We start from the raw sequence: 14,786 nt of genomic DNA on the forward strand, positions 1-14,786 counted from the left end.
CCCTATAATATGTAACTATCAATAACTGCTTTGTTATTAACACATTTTAGTGTCAACCGGGATCCTTATTAACAACTGTAAGGTTTAATAAATATTCTGTTATTAACAACTGTAAGTTTTAATAACTGCTTTGTTATTGCTAAGTGTAACTGTTTTGTTCTTACTAAGTTTTAATAACTAGTTTGTTATTAACAACTAACTTTTGATAACTTTTATTACCATTACTACTTTTGCTATTACTAACTTTTAATACCTGCTTTGTTATTAACAACTAAGTTTTAATAACTTTTGTTATTGCCATTATTAATTTTGCTATTACTACGTTTTAATGACTGCTTTGTTATTAACAACTAAAGTATTTAAAACTGCCCCCTATAATATGTAACTATCAATAACTGCTTTGTTATTAACACATTTTAGTGTCAACCGGGATCCTTATTAACAACTGTAAGGTTTAATAAATATTCTGTTATTAACAACTGTAAGTTTTAATAACTGTTTAGTTATCACTAACTGTTTTAATAACTGCTTTGTTATTGCTAAGTGTAACTGTTTTGTTCTTACTAAGTTTTAATAACTAGTTTGTTATTAACAACTAACTTTTGATAACTTTTATTACCATTACTACTTTTGCTATTACTAACTTTTAATACCTGCTTTGTTATTAACAACTAAATTTTAATAACTTTTGTTATTGTCATTATTACTTTTACTATTACTAACTTTTAATAACTGCTTTGTTATTAACAACTAAATATTTAAAACTACCCTCCTTTTAACAATTGTAACTATCAATAGCTACTTTGTTATTAACAAATTTAACTATCAACAACTGCTACATTATTAACAACTGCAAGTATAGATAGCTGCTTCTTTAGTGAAGACTGTGTTGATAGTTAGAGTAGCTACCTAAACTCTGTAAGGGAGTTAGAGTATCTCGTCAATAGTTTTACATCCTCATTGAAGACAACTTTGGATGCTGTAGCTCCTCTGAAAAAGAGAGCTTTAAATCAGAAGTGCCTGACTCCGTGGTATAACTCACAAACTCGCAGCTTAAAGCAGATAACCCATAAGTTGGAGAGGAAATGGCATCTCACTAATTTAGAAGATCTTCACTTAGCCTGGAAAAAGAGTCTGTTGCTTTTTTGCCAGCTTGCACTCGACCGAGACGGACGCACTTTTCTCTTCTCCCTCCCTCCTTATCTTTCCTGCTTCTGTGGCGTGTTGTCTGTGAGGCTGCAGCTTTGCTCTTCTGGAAACGACAAAAATGGATCTGTTAAAGTGGTCTCTGAACGCAATTGACACTATTTTTTCTACAAGACATTCGGGAGCGGAGGACCCGACCTGTCCTGCTGGGACGCATGTGATGGGTTACGTGATGGACTCGTGGAGGAGATGGCAGGTCATGTGCCTTTACATGCTTTCTGTGGAGGACGTCGAAGATGTGTACATATTCGGCTTGGTGGTGACCGGCTTTCTGATGTGTGGTGCGGGCACTCTGCTGGTTTACCGGAAAATCAAGAAAGTGGAAGCAGCTTTGATTGGTCCTTCCCGGCTGCCCTATATGATTGATTCGATTGGGAAGGCAGTGGCTGCGCAGTCGGCGGGGGTTACCCGCGCGTTGGAAAACATCTCGAGCAAGATTGCAGCCCTGGAAACCCGCTATGACCGTCTGTGAAGACCACATTCTACATTCAGATGCATTGAGAGCCACTCTGTTCTCAGAACTGTGGAATCTTTCAGGCGTCTGCTAATCTGGCTATTCATTTGGCTTCCCCAAATACAGCTGCACTTCAAGGTCACTGTGATAAAAACCTCCTCAGAAGATCAACACTTAAGCCTCGCTCCCTGGTCTTCCCCCCTCCCCTCAGCTTCTCCAGCTCTGACGTTAACTGTGTTAGAACTGTCCAGGACTGCTCAGACTGCGCAGGGCTGTTCCCTCCCCCCTCCAGGATTGTCGGACAAGGCTGTTGACGGCGCCGAACAGGCTGCCTCCGGAGTGTTCTGATAAACTGGTCCTTTCAAATCTCGGTTGTCGTCCTGTGTCCTTGTTTTTGTCTCTGTGATTATTGTTTTTCTGTGCTGATGGGGATTTTTTTTTTTTTCCTCATTGCCGCTGTGTAATGCAGCAGCTATGAGGGTTTTTTTTTTCTTCTCCTTTTCCCTCGTGTTTTGCTTTCATATATATGTTTTACGTACCGGGCCGGCCTATGTGTTGTGTGTTGTGTGTGTGTTGTTTGTTATGGGTCGGTGTTGGTTTGCTCAGCCCTGCTGTTGACCAAGGCAGGGATGTACATCTGGAGCTGGTCCCCGGGCGACTAATGGTGACTTCTGCTCCTACTGGCAAATAGGATTGGGTTAAATGCAGTAGCCACATTTCATTGTGCAGGGAAGATGTTCTTCTGTACTGTGCATATGACAATAAATTTCTTTGAATCTTTGAATCTTTGAATAAAAAAGCCCTCCGTAAAGCTAGGACATCTTACTACTCATCACTAATTATAGAAAATAAGAACAACCCCAGGTTTCTTTTCAGCACTGTAGCCAGGCTGACAAAGAGCCAGAGCTCTATTGAGCCGAGTATTCCTTTAACTTTAACTAGTAATGACTTCATGACTTTCTTTGCTAATAAAATTTTAACTATTAGAGAAAAAATTACTCATAATCATCCCAAAGACGTATCGTTATCTTTGGCTGCTTTCAGTGATGCCGATATTTGGTTAGACTCTTTCTCTCCGATTGTTCTGTCTGAGTTATTTTCATTAGTTACTTCCTCCAAACCATCAACATGTCTATTAGACCCCATTCCTACCAGGCTGCTCAAGGAAGCCCTACCATTAATTAATGCTTCGATCTTAAATTTGATCAATCTATCTTTATTAGTTGGCTATGTACCACAGGCTTTTAAGCTGGCAGTAATTAAACCATTACTTAAAAAGCCATCACTTGACCCAGCTATCTTAGCTAATTATAGGCCAATCTCCAACCTTCCTTTTCTCTCAAAAATTCTTGAAAGGGTAGTTGTAAAACAGCTAACTGATCATCTGCAGAGAAATGGTCTATTTGAAGAGTTTCAGTCAGGTTTTAGAATTCATCATAGTACAGAAACAGCATTAGTGAAGGTTACAAATGATCTTCTTATGGCCTCAGACAGTGGACTCATCTCTGTGCTTGTTCTGTTAGACCTCAGTGCTGCTTTTGATACTGTTGACCATAAAATTTTATTACAGAGATTAGAGCATGCCATAGGTATTAAAGGCACTGCGCTGCTGTGGATTGAATCATATTTATCTAATAGATTACAATTTGTTCATGTAAATGGGGAATCTTCTTCACAGACTAAGGTTAATTATGGAGTTCCACAAGGTTCTGTGCTAGGACCAATTTTATTCACTTTATACATGTTTCCCTTAGGCAGTATTATTAGACGGCATTGCTTAAATTTTCATTGTTACGCAGATGATACCCAGCTTTATCTATCCATGAAGCCAGAGGACACACACCAATTAGCTAAACTGCAGGATTGTCTTACAGACATAAAGACATGGATGACCTCTAATTTCCTGCTTTTAAACTCAGATAAAACTGAAGTTATTGTACTTGGCCCCACAAATCTTAGAAACATGGTGTCTAACCAGATCCTTACTCTGGATGGCATTACCCTGACCTCTAGTAATACTGTGAGAAATCTTGGAGTCATTTTTGATCAGGATATGTCATTCAATGCGCATATTAAACAAATATGTAGGACTGCTTTTTTGCATTTGCGCAATATCTCTAAAATTAGAAAGGTCTTGTCTCAGAGTGATGCTGAAAAATGAATTCATGCATTTATTTCCTCTAGGCTGGACTATTGTAATTCATTATTATCAGGTTGTCCTAAAAGTTCCCTGAAAAGCCTTCAGTTAATTAAAAATGCTGCAGCTAGAGTGCTAACAGGGACTAGAAGGAGAGAGCATATCTCACCCATATTGGCCTCTCTTCATTGGCTTCCTGTTAATTCTAGAATAGAATTTAAAATTCTTCTTCTTACTTATAAGGTTTTGAATAATCAGGTCCCATCTTATCTTAGGGACCTCGTAGTACCATATCACCCCAATAGAGCGCTTCGCTCTCAGACTGCAGGCTTACTTGTAGTTCCTAGGGTTTGTAAGAGTAGAATGGGAGGCAGAGCCTTCAGCTTTCAGGCTCCTCTCCTGTGGAACCAGCTCCCAATTCAAATCAGGGAGACAAACACCCTCTCTACTTTTAAGATTAGGCTTAAAACTTTCCTTTTTGCTAAAGCTTATAGTTAGGGCTGGATCAGGTGACCCTGAACCATTCCTTAGTTATGCTGCTATAGACGTAGACTGCTGGGGGGTTCCCATGATGCACTGAGTGTTTCTTTCTCTTTTTGCTCTGTATGCACCACTCTGCATTTAATCATTAGTGATCGATCTCTGCACCCCTCCACAGCATGTCTTTTTCCTGGTTCTCTCCCTCAGCCCCAACCAGTCCCAGCAGAAGACTGCCCCTCCCTGAGCCTGGTTCTGCTGGAGGTTTCTTCCTGTTAAAAGGGAGTTTTTCCTTCCCACTGTTGCCAAGTGCTTGTTCACAGGGGGTCGTTTTGACCGTTGGGGTTTTTCCGTAATTATTGTATGGCTTTGCCTTACAATATAAGGCGCCTTGAGGCAACTGTTTGTTGTGATTTGGCGCTATATAAATAAAATTGATTTGATTTGATTTGATAACTGCTTTGCAATAGTAACAAACTGTTTCATTATTAATAACAGTATAGCTGCTCGATTTTTAACAAACCGCTGTGTTATTATCAACGGTAAGTATCAAGTTAATTTATTCATTCATTTTCAACCGCTTATCTGGGTCCGGGTTGTGTTTCAGCAGAGCAAGCTGTTTCATATTAACAAATATAAGTGTCAATCTGCTTTGTTATTTACAAATGCGTGTAGTTTATTTAGTTGGTTTGTTAGTTACTTAACTGTGTTGTGATGTGTTACTGGATTGTTACTTGACTTGAAGTCAAGTCTGGGAGCATGCGCTGGTCCTGCACTTTGCCACATCCACAATACCACAAAACTACCTTGGATCCTAGATGCTAACCACCCAGGCAGACAACCAGTCCATCCCTACATATCTAAACCACCTACAGTGCATCTGGAAAGTAACTTCACTTTTTCCACATTTTATTGTGTTACAGCCTTATTCCAAAAGGGAGTGAATTCATATTTTTCCCCCTCAAAATTATACTCAGAACACCCCATAATGACAACATGAAAAAAGTTATTTTGAAATTTTTGCAAATTTATTAAATATAAAAAACTAAGAAATCAGATGTACATAAATATTCACACCCTTTGCTCAATACCTTGTTGATTCACCTTTTGGCAGCAATTACAGCGTTAAGTCTTCATGAATATGATGCCACAGGCTTGGTGCACCTATCTTTGTGCAGTTTTGCCCATTCTTCTTTGCAGCACCTCTCAAGCTCCATCGGGTTGGATGGGAAGCATCAGTGCACAGCCATTTTCAGATCTCTCCAGAGATGTTCAATCAGATTCAGGTCTGACCTCTGGCTGGTCCACTCAAGGACATTCACAGAGTTGTCCTGAAGCCACTCCTTTGATATCTTAGCTGTGTGCTTAGGGTCATTGTCCTGCTGAAAGATGAACCATTGCCCAAGTCTGAGGTCTAGAGCGCTCTGGAGCAGGTTTTCATCCAGGATGTCTCTGTACATTGCTGCATTCATCTTTCCCTCCATCGTGACTAGTCTCCACAGTCTGATGCTGCCACCACCATGCTTCACTGTAGGGATGGTGCCTGGTTTCCTCCAAATATGACACCTGGCATTCACACCAAAGAGTTCAATCTTTGTCTCATCAGACCAGTGAATTTTGTTTCTCATGGTCTGAGAGTCCTTCAAATGTCTTTTGGCAAACTCCAGGCGGGCTGCCATGTGCCTTTTTCTAAGGAGTGGCGTCCGTCTGTCCCCTCTACATACAGGCCTGATTGATGGATTGCTGCAGACATGGTTATCCTTCTGGAAGATTCTCCTCTCTCCACAGAGGAATGATGGAGCTCTGACAGAGTGACCATCAGGTTCTTGGTCACCTCCCTGACTAAGGCCCTTCTCCCCCGATTGTTCAGTTTAGACAGGTGGCCACCTCTAAGAAGAGTCCTAGTGGATCAAAACTTCTTCAATTTACTGATGCTGAAGACTGCTGTGTTCATTTGGAGTTTCAAAGCAGCAGAATTGTTTCTGTACCCTTCTCCAGATTTGTGCCTTGAGACAATCCTGTCTCAGAGGTCTGCAGACAATTCTTGCTTTGCCCTCTGACATGCAGTGTCAACTGTGGGATCTTATATGTACACAAATGTGCACCTTTCCAAATCATGTCCAATCAACTGAATTTACCCCAGATGGACTCCAATTAAGCTGTAGAAACATCTCAAGGATGATCAATGGAAACAGGTGCACCTGAGCTCCATTTTGAGCTTTGTGGCAAAGGCTGTGAATACTTATGTACATGTGATTTCTTTGTTTTTTATTTCTGATAAATGTGCAAAAATCTCAAACCTTTTTTTCACATTGTCATTATGGGGTATTGTGTGTAGACTTTTGAGGAAAAAATAATAATTTCATCCAATTTAGAATCAAGCTATAACATAACAAAATGTGGAAAAAGTATAGATCTGTGAATACTTTTCAGATTCACTGTATCTACCACAGCCAGGTGAATCTTGTTCTTCTTATCCACTGAATTCCTCAACACTGATGCAGTTGCATACTTTGCAATGCATTGAGAAACACACCACATAATGTGAATGACACTCCTCATCTTAGTCTCACGTAAATGCTCTTTGTCACAGTCATTCCAGTGGTATTAAAAGATCCTCTGAAGAGACCTAGCACCAAAGATATCCAGTCGTCTCCTTAGGTCACTGGTTAGCATCCAAGTCTCACTGGATTGTGTTAGATTTTAACCCCTTAACACCTGAATTTATATAGCTGTATATAAAAAAAATGTTTTGTGTGTGTTTTTGCCTTTATGTAGATGGTAAATAATGTTGAGATTATTAATTACACTTTTGCACAAAAAATAAATAGTAATTTTTGGTATTTTGGTAATAATTTATGTTATAATGTTATAATAATAATAATGGTATATTGCAAATTTGCGACAAGAGGCATACTGGTCAATTTGGTATGTTGCATATTTTAGTCAAATATTGTAGCATATATGCGACAATAGGCGTTAAGGGGTTAAATTTCTTATGCTTTACATTTATGAGAAGTGTTAAAGGCAGTTTTTATTCTTTAATTTGTTCACCCTTCATAACAGAAAATAGTGAAAAACATGACCATCGCAGTTTTTCAGTGACCAAAGGGATGTCTTCAAATATGCCTAAATTGAAATGGGCAGGGGAATAGAAAATTTGCAAATGCAAAATACTTGAAAATTTCTGCTCAACAAATGCGCAAATCAGCTATTTTTCAGTATCAGTGCTGGTTTATATTTTATCACATGTTAGTTATGAAGGCCTTGTGATATTTCCAACTTCTTCTTTGCTTTGCGCCTATCAGCAAATTTACACTACCCATTTTTCATGTTCTGCAGACACAGATCATGCTTTAAGACACGAGTAGCAGTTTAAGAAACAAGCATCATACATGTGACTGCTCGTACAGACTCTGCACTGACTGCAGACTTTACAAGGTCTGTTAGAAAAGTATCGGACCTTTTTATTTTTTTCAAAAACCTGATGGATTTGAATCACGTGTGCTTGCATGAGCCAACCTTGAACCTTCATGCGCATGCGTGATTTTTTTCACGCCTGTCGGTTGCGTCATTTGCTTGTAAGCAGCTTTTGCGTGAGGACATGTGCAGTGCACTTGGCGGATTTTCATTTCAAGGAAATGGCGGAATGACTGGAGCAGCACGACTGCATCAAAATTTGCCACAAACTGGGCAACATCCAGGTGGAAACCATTCGGATTATTCAGATGGCTTTCGGTGATGATCCTTTGGGCATCGCACAGATTAAGGAGCGGTACAACCGGTTTAAAGACGTCCGCACAACGGTGGAGAGTGAGCAATGGTCCGATCGGCATCAACACGCTGAAACGACCAGATCATTTCCAAAGTGAACGCTGTGGTGATGTCGGACCATCGTGTGATTATCCAAGAAACTGCAGAAGAGGTGGACATCAGCACTTTTTCGGCACATTCCACTGTGAAAGAAGATTTTGCCATGGAAAGAGTGGCGGCGAATTTCATCGGCACAAAGCTGAATGCGCAGCAACAGCGCCTCCATGTTGAAGTCTCACAGGACATGTTGTAACATGCCCAGCTCATCAACCATTTGGAAGATTCAGACGGCTTTCAGTGGCTTTTCAGTCGTGTGACTATCCGAGAAATTGTGGACAAGCTGGACATGTCAGGGCATGTCCTGTGAGGCTTCAACACGGAGGCGCTGTTGCTGCGCCATCAGCTTCGTACCGATGAATTTCACCGCCACTGTTTTCATGGCCATATCTTCTGTCACAGTGGAATGTGCCGAAAAATTGCTGATGTCCACCTCTTCCGCAATTTCTCAGATAATCACACGACGGTCCCACATCACCACAGCATTCACTTCGGAAATGATCCGGTCATTTCAACGTGTTGATGGCCACCCGGAGCGTGGCTCGCTCTCCACCGTTGTGCGGACGTCTTTAAACCGGTTGTACCACTCCTTAATCTGTGTGATCGAAAGCCATCTGAATAATCCGAATGGTTTCCACCTGGCTGTCACCCAGTTTGTGGCAAAATTTGATGCAGTCGTGCTGCTCCAGTCGTTCCGCCATTTCCTTGAAATGAAAATCCGCCGAGCGCACTGCACATGTCCTCACACAAAGGCTGCTTACCAGGAAATGACACAACCGACAGGCGTGAAAAAAATCAGGCATGCGCACGAAGGTTCAAGGTTGGCTCATGCAAGCACACGTGATTCAAATCCATCAGGTTTTTGAAAAAATAAAAAGGTCGGATACTTTTCTAACAGACCTCGTACATGTAAAATTCACAATTTGATTTGGATACACATTCATGAACTATCCAGCAGGTGTTATTCTTCTTTTTGACACAGACTCTGGAGTAATGTTCCAAAACTTTTCCATGAATAATTTGCAGTTCTGTTGAAAAGGTTTTTTTTATGATCTCTGGCCGCACTTTCTATCCATTCTTTGATCCTAGTATTACTTCTCTATTCTTTTTATATGTCATCCCATATGTGACCACATAGTGAAAATCATGTTTCTCCTGGTAGTTGCTAGCAGGTGCTGTATCCAGTAGGTGGTAGTGTGGGATATTACAGTGGTTAAATGAAAGTTGTTTTTTTCCATTGATGCAGAGCATCAAAGTTAACCACAGTCTAATCAGTACTGGAGTACTGGAGAGGAGAATTCGACCGATAGTCGAACCTCAGATTCAGGAGGAGCAGTGTGGTTTTCGTCCTGGTCGTGGCACACTGGACGAGCTCTACACACTCCATCGGGTGCTCAAGGGTTCATGGGAGGTCGCCCAACCAGTCCACATGTGCTTTGTGGATCTGGAGAAGGCGTTCGACCGTGTCCCTCGGGGCACCCTGTGGGGGGGTGCTCCAGGAGTATGGGGTCTGGGGTCCTTTGCTAAGGGCTATCCGGTCCCTGTATGACCGCAGCAGGAGCTTGGTTCACATTGCCGGTAGTAAGTCAAACCTGTTTCCAGTGCACGTTGGCCTCCGCCAGGACTGCACATTGTCACTGGTTCTGTTCATTATCTTTATGGACAGAATTTCTAGGCGCAGCCAGGGTGTAGAGGGGTTCTAGTTTGGGAACCACAGAATCTCATCTCTGCTGTTTGTGGATGATGTGGTTCTGTTGGCTTCGTCAAATCAGGACCTTCGGCGTGCACTGGGGCGGTTTGCAGCCGAGTGTAAGCGTCCGGGATGAAAATCAGCACCTCCAAATCCGAGGCCATGGTTCTCAACCGGAAAAAGGTGCCTTGCCCTCTTCAGGTCAGTGGAGTGTCCTGGCCTCAATTGGAGGAGTTTAAGTATCTCGTTGTCTTGTTCACGAGCGAGGGATGGATGGAGCATGAGATCAGCAGACAGATCGGTGCAGCATCTGAAGTGATCACTGTATCGGACCGTCGTGGTGAAGAGAGAGCTGAGTAGGGGGGCAAAGCTCTCGATTTACCGATCGATCTACGTTCCGACCCTTACCTATGGTCATGAGATTTGGCTCATGACCGAAAAAACGAGATCGCAAGTACAAGCGGCCGAGATGAGTTTCCTCCGCAGGGTGGCTGGGCGCTCCCTTAGAGATAGGGTGAGGAGCTCGGTCACTTGGGAGGACTTGAGAAGCTGCTCCTCCACATCGAAAGAAACCAGCTGAGGTGGCTCGGGCATCTTTTCCGGATGCCCCCTCGACCCTTCGCTGGAGAGGTGTTCCGGGCACGTGCCATCGGGAGGAGGCCCCGGAGAAGACCCAGGATACGCTGGAGGGACTGCATCTCTCGGCTGGCTTGGGAACGCCTCGGGGTTCCCCCGGAGGAGCTGGGGGGAGGTGTGTGTGGATTGGGAGATCTGGGCAGCTTTGCTTGAGCTGCCGCCCCCGCGACCCGACTCCGGATAAAGTGGAAGAAAATGGATGGATGGAGTTCCAAGATTTTTTGGAGGCAAGCTGACTGCGATAGTCTAGCCCACCCAACTCATTGGCATTTTTATTTTACAAGCCCTATGCTGTATTAACTCAGTGATTAAAGCCCTGGTCCAAATACGTTCTCTACCTCATGAAGCCCAGGAGAGAGAGAGAGAGAGAGAGAGAGAGAGAGAGAGAGAGAGAGAGAGAGAGAGAGAGAGAAGCTCCAGCTAAAATGGTTCTCTGTGATTCTGGAAGCCATTAGAGGTATTTTCAACACGTGTTTTCTGAGAGAAAATGATTAATCCACTACGAAATAATTATTTTATATACACAGCGTCCGGTGCACAAAGCAGGTGGGATTGTCACGACGAAGTGTGCAAGAGTGCGGAGCCAAAATAGCCTGTTCAAAATAGCCTGTCCTGTACTTGTAGCCGCCAGGTCCTCGGATAACGGGCTTCTAACAGCCTCGTACTCACCACTAATATGCCTCCAACATCCTTGTTTGTCCTCGTAGTACCTCATACACAAACTGCCACACAATGTTATTGCAAATTTTGAACTTCTCGAAATTAGCGCCACGCTCAAAGATGAGCCTTGTTAGCCAAATATTCTGCCTGGAAGAGCATCTCAGAGCCACTATTCTCCCACGTTTGTTGAATAACTCAACTCGTATCAAAAAACATGCTATGTGACTCATTATTCATTGTTCCTTATTCGGTGGGACCAGTCTGTTGGGTTGCAAATGTTATAAAGTCACCAAAATTATATCTTCATGTGATTTATTCTGTATGACCACCACTCCAAACCCCCCAAAAAGGTAGTCATTTAAATAGATATAAAACTCAACTGATCTAAATGTTCACATTAAAGTAGCTAACACTTACCGATGCACTGTTTGCCTCGTCTTCCTTTCTCCAGTGGGAACTGAAATAAACTGCACTTTTCGCGACTGATTCGGTGATTGCAGCTGAAAACAAAACAGTACACCACTTTCCCATGTGAAATTATGCTGTGTATATATTACGCAACGGGAGCGGCTGTCCCCTTAAGTGGTCAAATCCCACGATATCACGCAGAGTTCACACGAGACTGCACTGCCCTATTGTCATGTTCAGATGTTTGATTTTAAGGTGATTCTGCAAAGTGCAGTAACTTTAGGAATGTACTGTGATTTGAATCGTACTGTGACTTTGAAACTGTGATTTTTACCAAACAGTTGCTAACAGTGAAGCAGTTTATGACACTTAGTTGTTAATCACAGGTTTGATTAGTGTTCTGACACATGTAGTACTTTATAACTTCTCTGTTCACCCTCGCAGCCAGGTCTATATTTTCATCGGGTGGGTGAGACCTCTTGCCTTTCACGACTGTAAACTCCTGAGTGAGTCAGATTCAGCAGCCTGCAGGTCAATCCAATACTTGTTGTGAACACTGACACCAGAGTTGCCACTCGTTCTCTCCAGGATATCCCTATTAGAGGAGGTCACGGCCCAGTTTGAGACAGCTCTCCTTATCCTCAGCTCAGGCAGCTGTCCCACAGCCAGAAGCTCAAATCCCAGCCCATCTATTCCCATCTCCATTCTTAGATCCTACACCCCACTGCAGTGTGCCTTCGTAACATCCGTCATAGGTTGATCAGATGTTAATACTGTCGTGAAACCGTTCTCTGAAGACTCAAATAATCAGGTGTATTTTGTGTCCTTGTTTTTATGTCTGTTCAGCGAGCGGCGGAGACACGAACCAAAGGAGCCTCCTTTATCTCCTCTGTGTTTAACCTGATGAATGCCATCATGGGCAGCGGTATACTGGGTCTAGCATATGCTATGTCTAGCACTGGCATCATTGGTTTCTGGTAAGACCACTCTCACCTTCAGCCCAGTGCTCTTCAAATATCCACAGTGAGTTTTATTTTTAATAAATCATGAAATTCTTATAGTTTTCTGTCTACTTTTCTTTCCAGTATTCTCTTGGTAATTGTGTCCAGTCTCGCGGCGTATTCCATACATCTCCTCCTAAAGCTATGCAACCAAACAGGTGAGGGATGAGCAGCAGATACACAGTCTAACTTTAGATAAGCGCATCGTCGTGGATTTGTCCAGAGCTTTAAACTAGATCTGCTGTGTTACACCGTGGACACTCGGGATTAGATCAGCATGTAAGGGAAACTATTTTTAAAACTCCTTGATTTGGCTTTGATTCCTACTGGTGATGTAATGATCGACTCCACAACATAAAAACTGAAGGGAGATATGTTTGTGCTTGATAACATGTGAATCCAGTTTTAATGCCGCTTTTTTCATTTGGACAGTTCTGGCAAAAGTCTCAAACATGTTCCTTTAAGGTGATTTCATATTTTATGTAATCTTGATTTGACTACTGTAGCTTCCAACAGTTTCCAGCAGAAATTGGTCAGACGTTGCTTTCACAGCTGAAAATGGTCCAAAATGCTGCCACGGGGATACTAACGGCCACCCGAAGTGGGGCCACATTGCACTTGTTTTGTTCTTCTCTCACGGCTCCCAGTTTGTTTTAAAATAGATTTAACTATTTGCTTTTAAATCCTAAAACATGTTGGCGCCGCCCTACCTTGCTGACCTTTAGCTTTTGTACACTCCACTGAGGTCACGTCAATCCTGTGATCTGAGGTCCAAATCGAAGTGGAGAGGGGGGTCGTGCCTTTGCAGGAACAGCCTCTCCCTCTAATTCAGGACCTCTCCAACACTGAAATTTTTTAAAACTCAGTTGAAAACAATTTTTATACTTTGTTCTTTACACTGGAGTGAGAGTCAACATTTTAGACTTGTGTGTCCTGTATCTCGTTAGTGTGTGTGAGCTGTTTATCTGGTCTATGTTGTTTTTCTTTTAATTGTATAGCATTTTGGGTCAACTTATGTTGTTTTGAATATGCTTATGAATAAAATAGACTTGAAATATAAGGGCATTTTCAGAAAACATTGATGCAACAATCTAGATTATTATGACATACTGATTTTTGACTTTTTTCTGATGTATTTTCCAGACTACAAGTCGCATTGCAGTAGGATTGAATAGACACTTTATTGTTGCCTTAGGGAAATTCTTTTAAATTTCAATATAAGTCACACTTGTCAGAAAATACCTCTTGAAGAGGAAAAAATATATGTAAAAGTTGCACCTTCTGCCTGTATTATCAACTCTTCAATTTGGGATTTTGTGGATTGTTGCAATATATTTTTATTATTGGCATTTATTTGACATATTGTTGGTGTTTGTTTTGTTTAGTGTTTTGATTTCTGGAAACCCCTGTATAAATCATGAATATATGTTGTGTTTATTTTACAAACTCCTGATTTTTCAGTGTATAAGTTTAATAAAGTATAAGTTGCAAGATCTTTGAAATGACTAAAAAAATAATAATATTGCAACTTATACTCTGGAAAATACGGTAGTTAGTTTAGATTCCTGATTGTTGTTGGTTTGACTATTTCTCTCAAAGATATCAATTCTTACGAAGATCTTGGAAGTCGAGCCTTGCAAAAACCAGGAAAGGTAAGTACTGTTGTCTATAGGATGTGCAAGTTTCCCTGTCCTAAAAACTAATGTAAACACGCTAACGAAATTCTTCGTAGGTTCTGGTTGCACTCGCTATTCTTATCCAAAATATGGGCGGTAAGTCAGCTTTGATATCTCTGTCTATATATTATACTTGACATACTGTACATAAGCTGACTTTGTGTGGATGTGGGAGCAGCGGGTGGAGGTGTGTGTGTGTTGGGGGGGTAACCAAGTGGTGAAAAGGATGCTCAGGGCTACAGTGTTAGCATGTATCCAGTTTAGTTTGGAGGCAAATAGTGCCTCCTACTGGTGAGCAGATGGTTATCCTGAGGTCTGTAAGGTCTGTGTATGAGGCTTTTATCCAGATTCTCTGATAGCCTTTGACCCTGTCGCTGCTGTCCTCCTGGCCCCCTCCCGTGGGTCTGAAATTGGACTTCTCCTCTAATTGATCACTGATGGTAAACCTGCTCCCACCCTCTGAGTGTTGAGTACCCTAATGGGACCCCTCCCTTACTTCCCTTCATCCCCTGTTCAATCTCTCTCTCTCTCTCTCTCTCTCTCTCTCTCTCTCTCTCTCTCTCTCTCTCTC

At 42.0% G+C, this 14,786-nt stretch overlaps 1 protein-coding gene across 2 annotated transcripts in view; it reads left to right on the forward strand.

Moving 5' to 3' along the window:
• Positions 1–14,786, forward strand: part of slc38a6 (solute carrier family 38 member 6) — a 31,674-nt gene that overhangs the window by 921 nt on the left and 15,967 nt on the right. For both annotated transcript variants that reach the window (XM_034195358.1, XM_034195357.1), the window contains exons 2-5: positions 12,385–12,515; positions 12,624–12,697; positions 14,139–14,191; positions 14,272–14,311. In XM_034195358.1, coding sequence (XP_034051249.1) covers positions 12,385–12,515; positions 12,624–12,697; positions 14,139–14,191; positions 14,272–14,311 — 298 coding nt within the window. The remainder of the gene's footprint in view (positions 1–12,384; positions 12,516–12,623; positions 12,698–14,138; positions 14,192–14,271; positions 14,312–14,786) is intronic.

Source organism: Thalassophryne amazonica, chromosome 19 (assembly GCF_902500255.1).
Source record: "Thalassophryne amazonica chromosome 19, fThaAma1.1, whole genome shotgun sequence".
NCBI classification, from domain to species: domain Eukaryota; kingdom Metazoa; phylum Chordata; class Actinopteri; order Batrachoidiformes; family Batrachoididae; genus Thalassophryne; species Thalassophryne amazonica.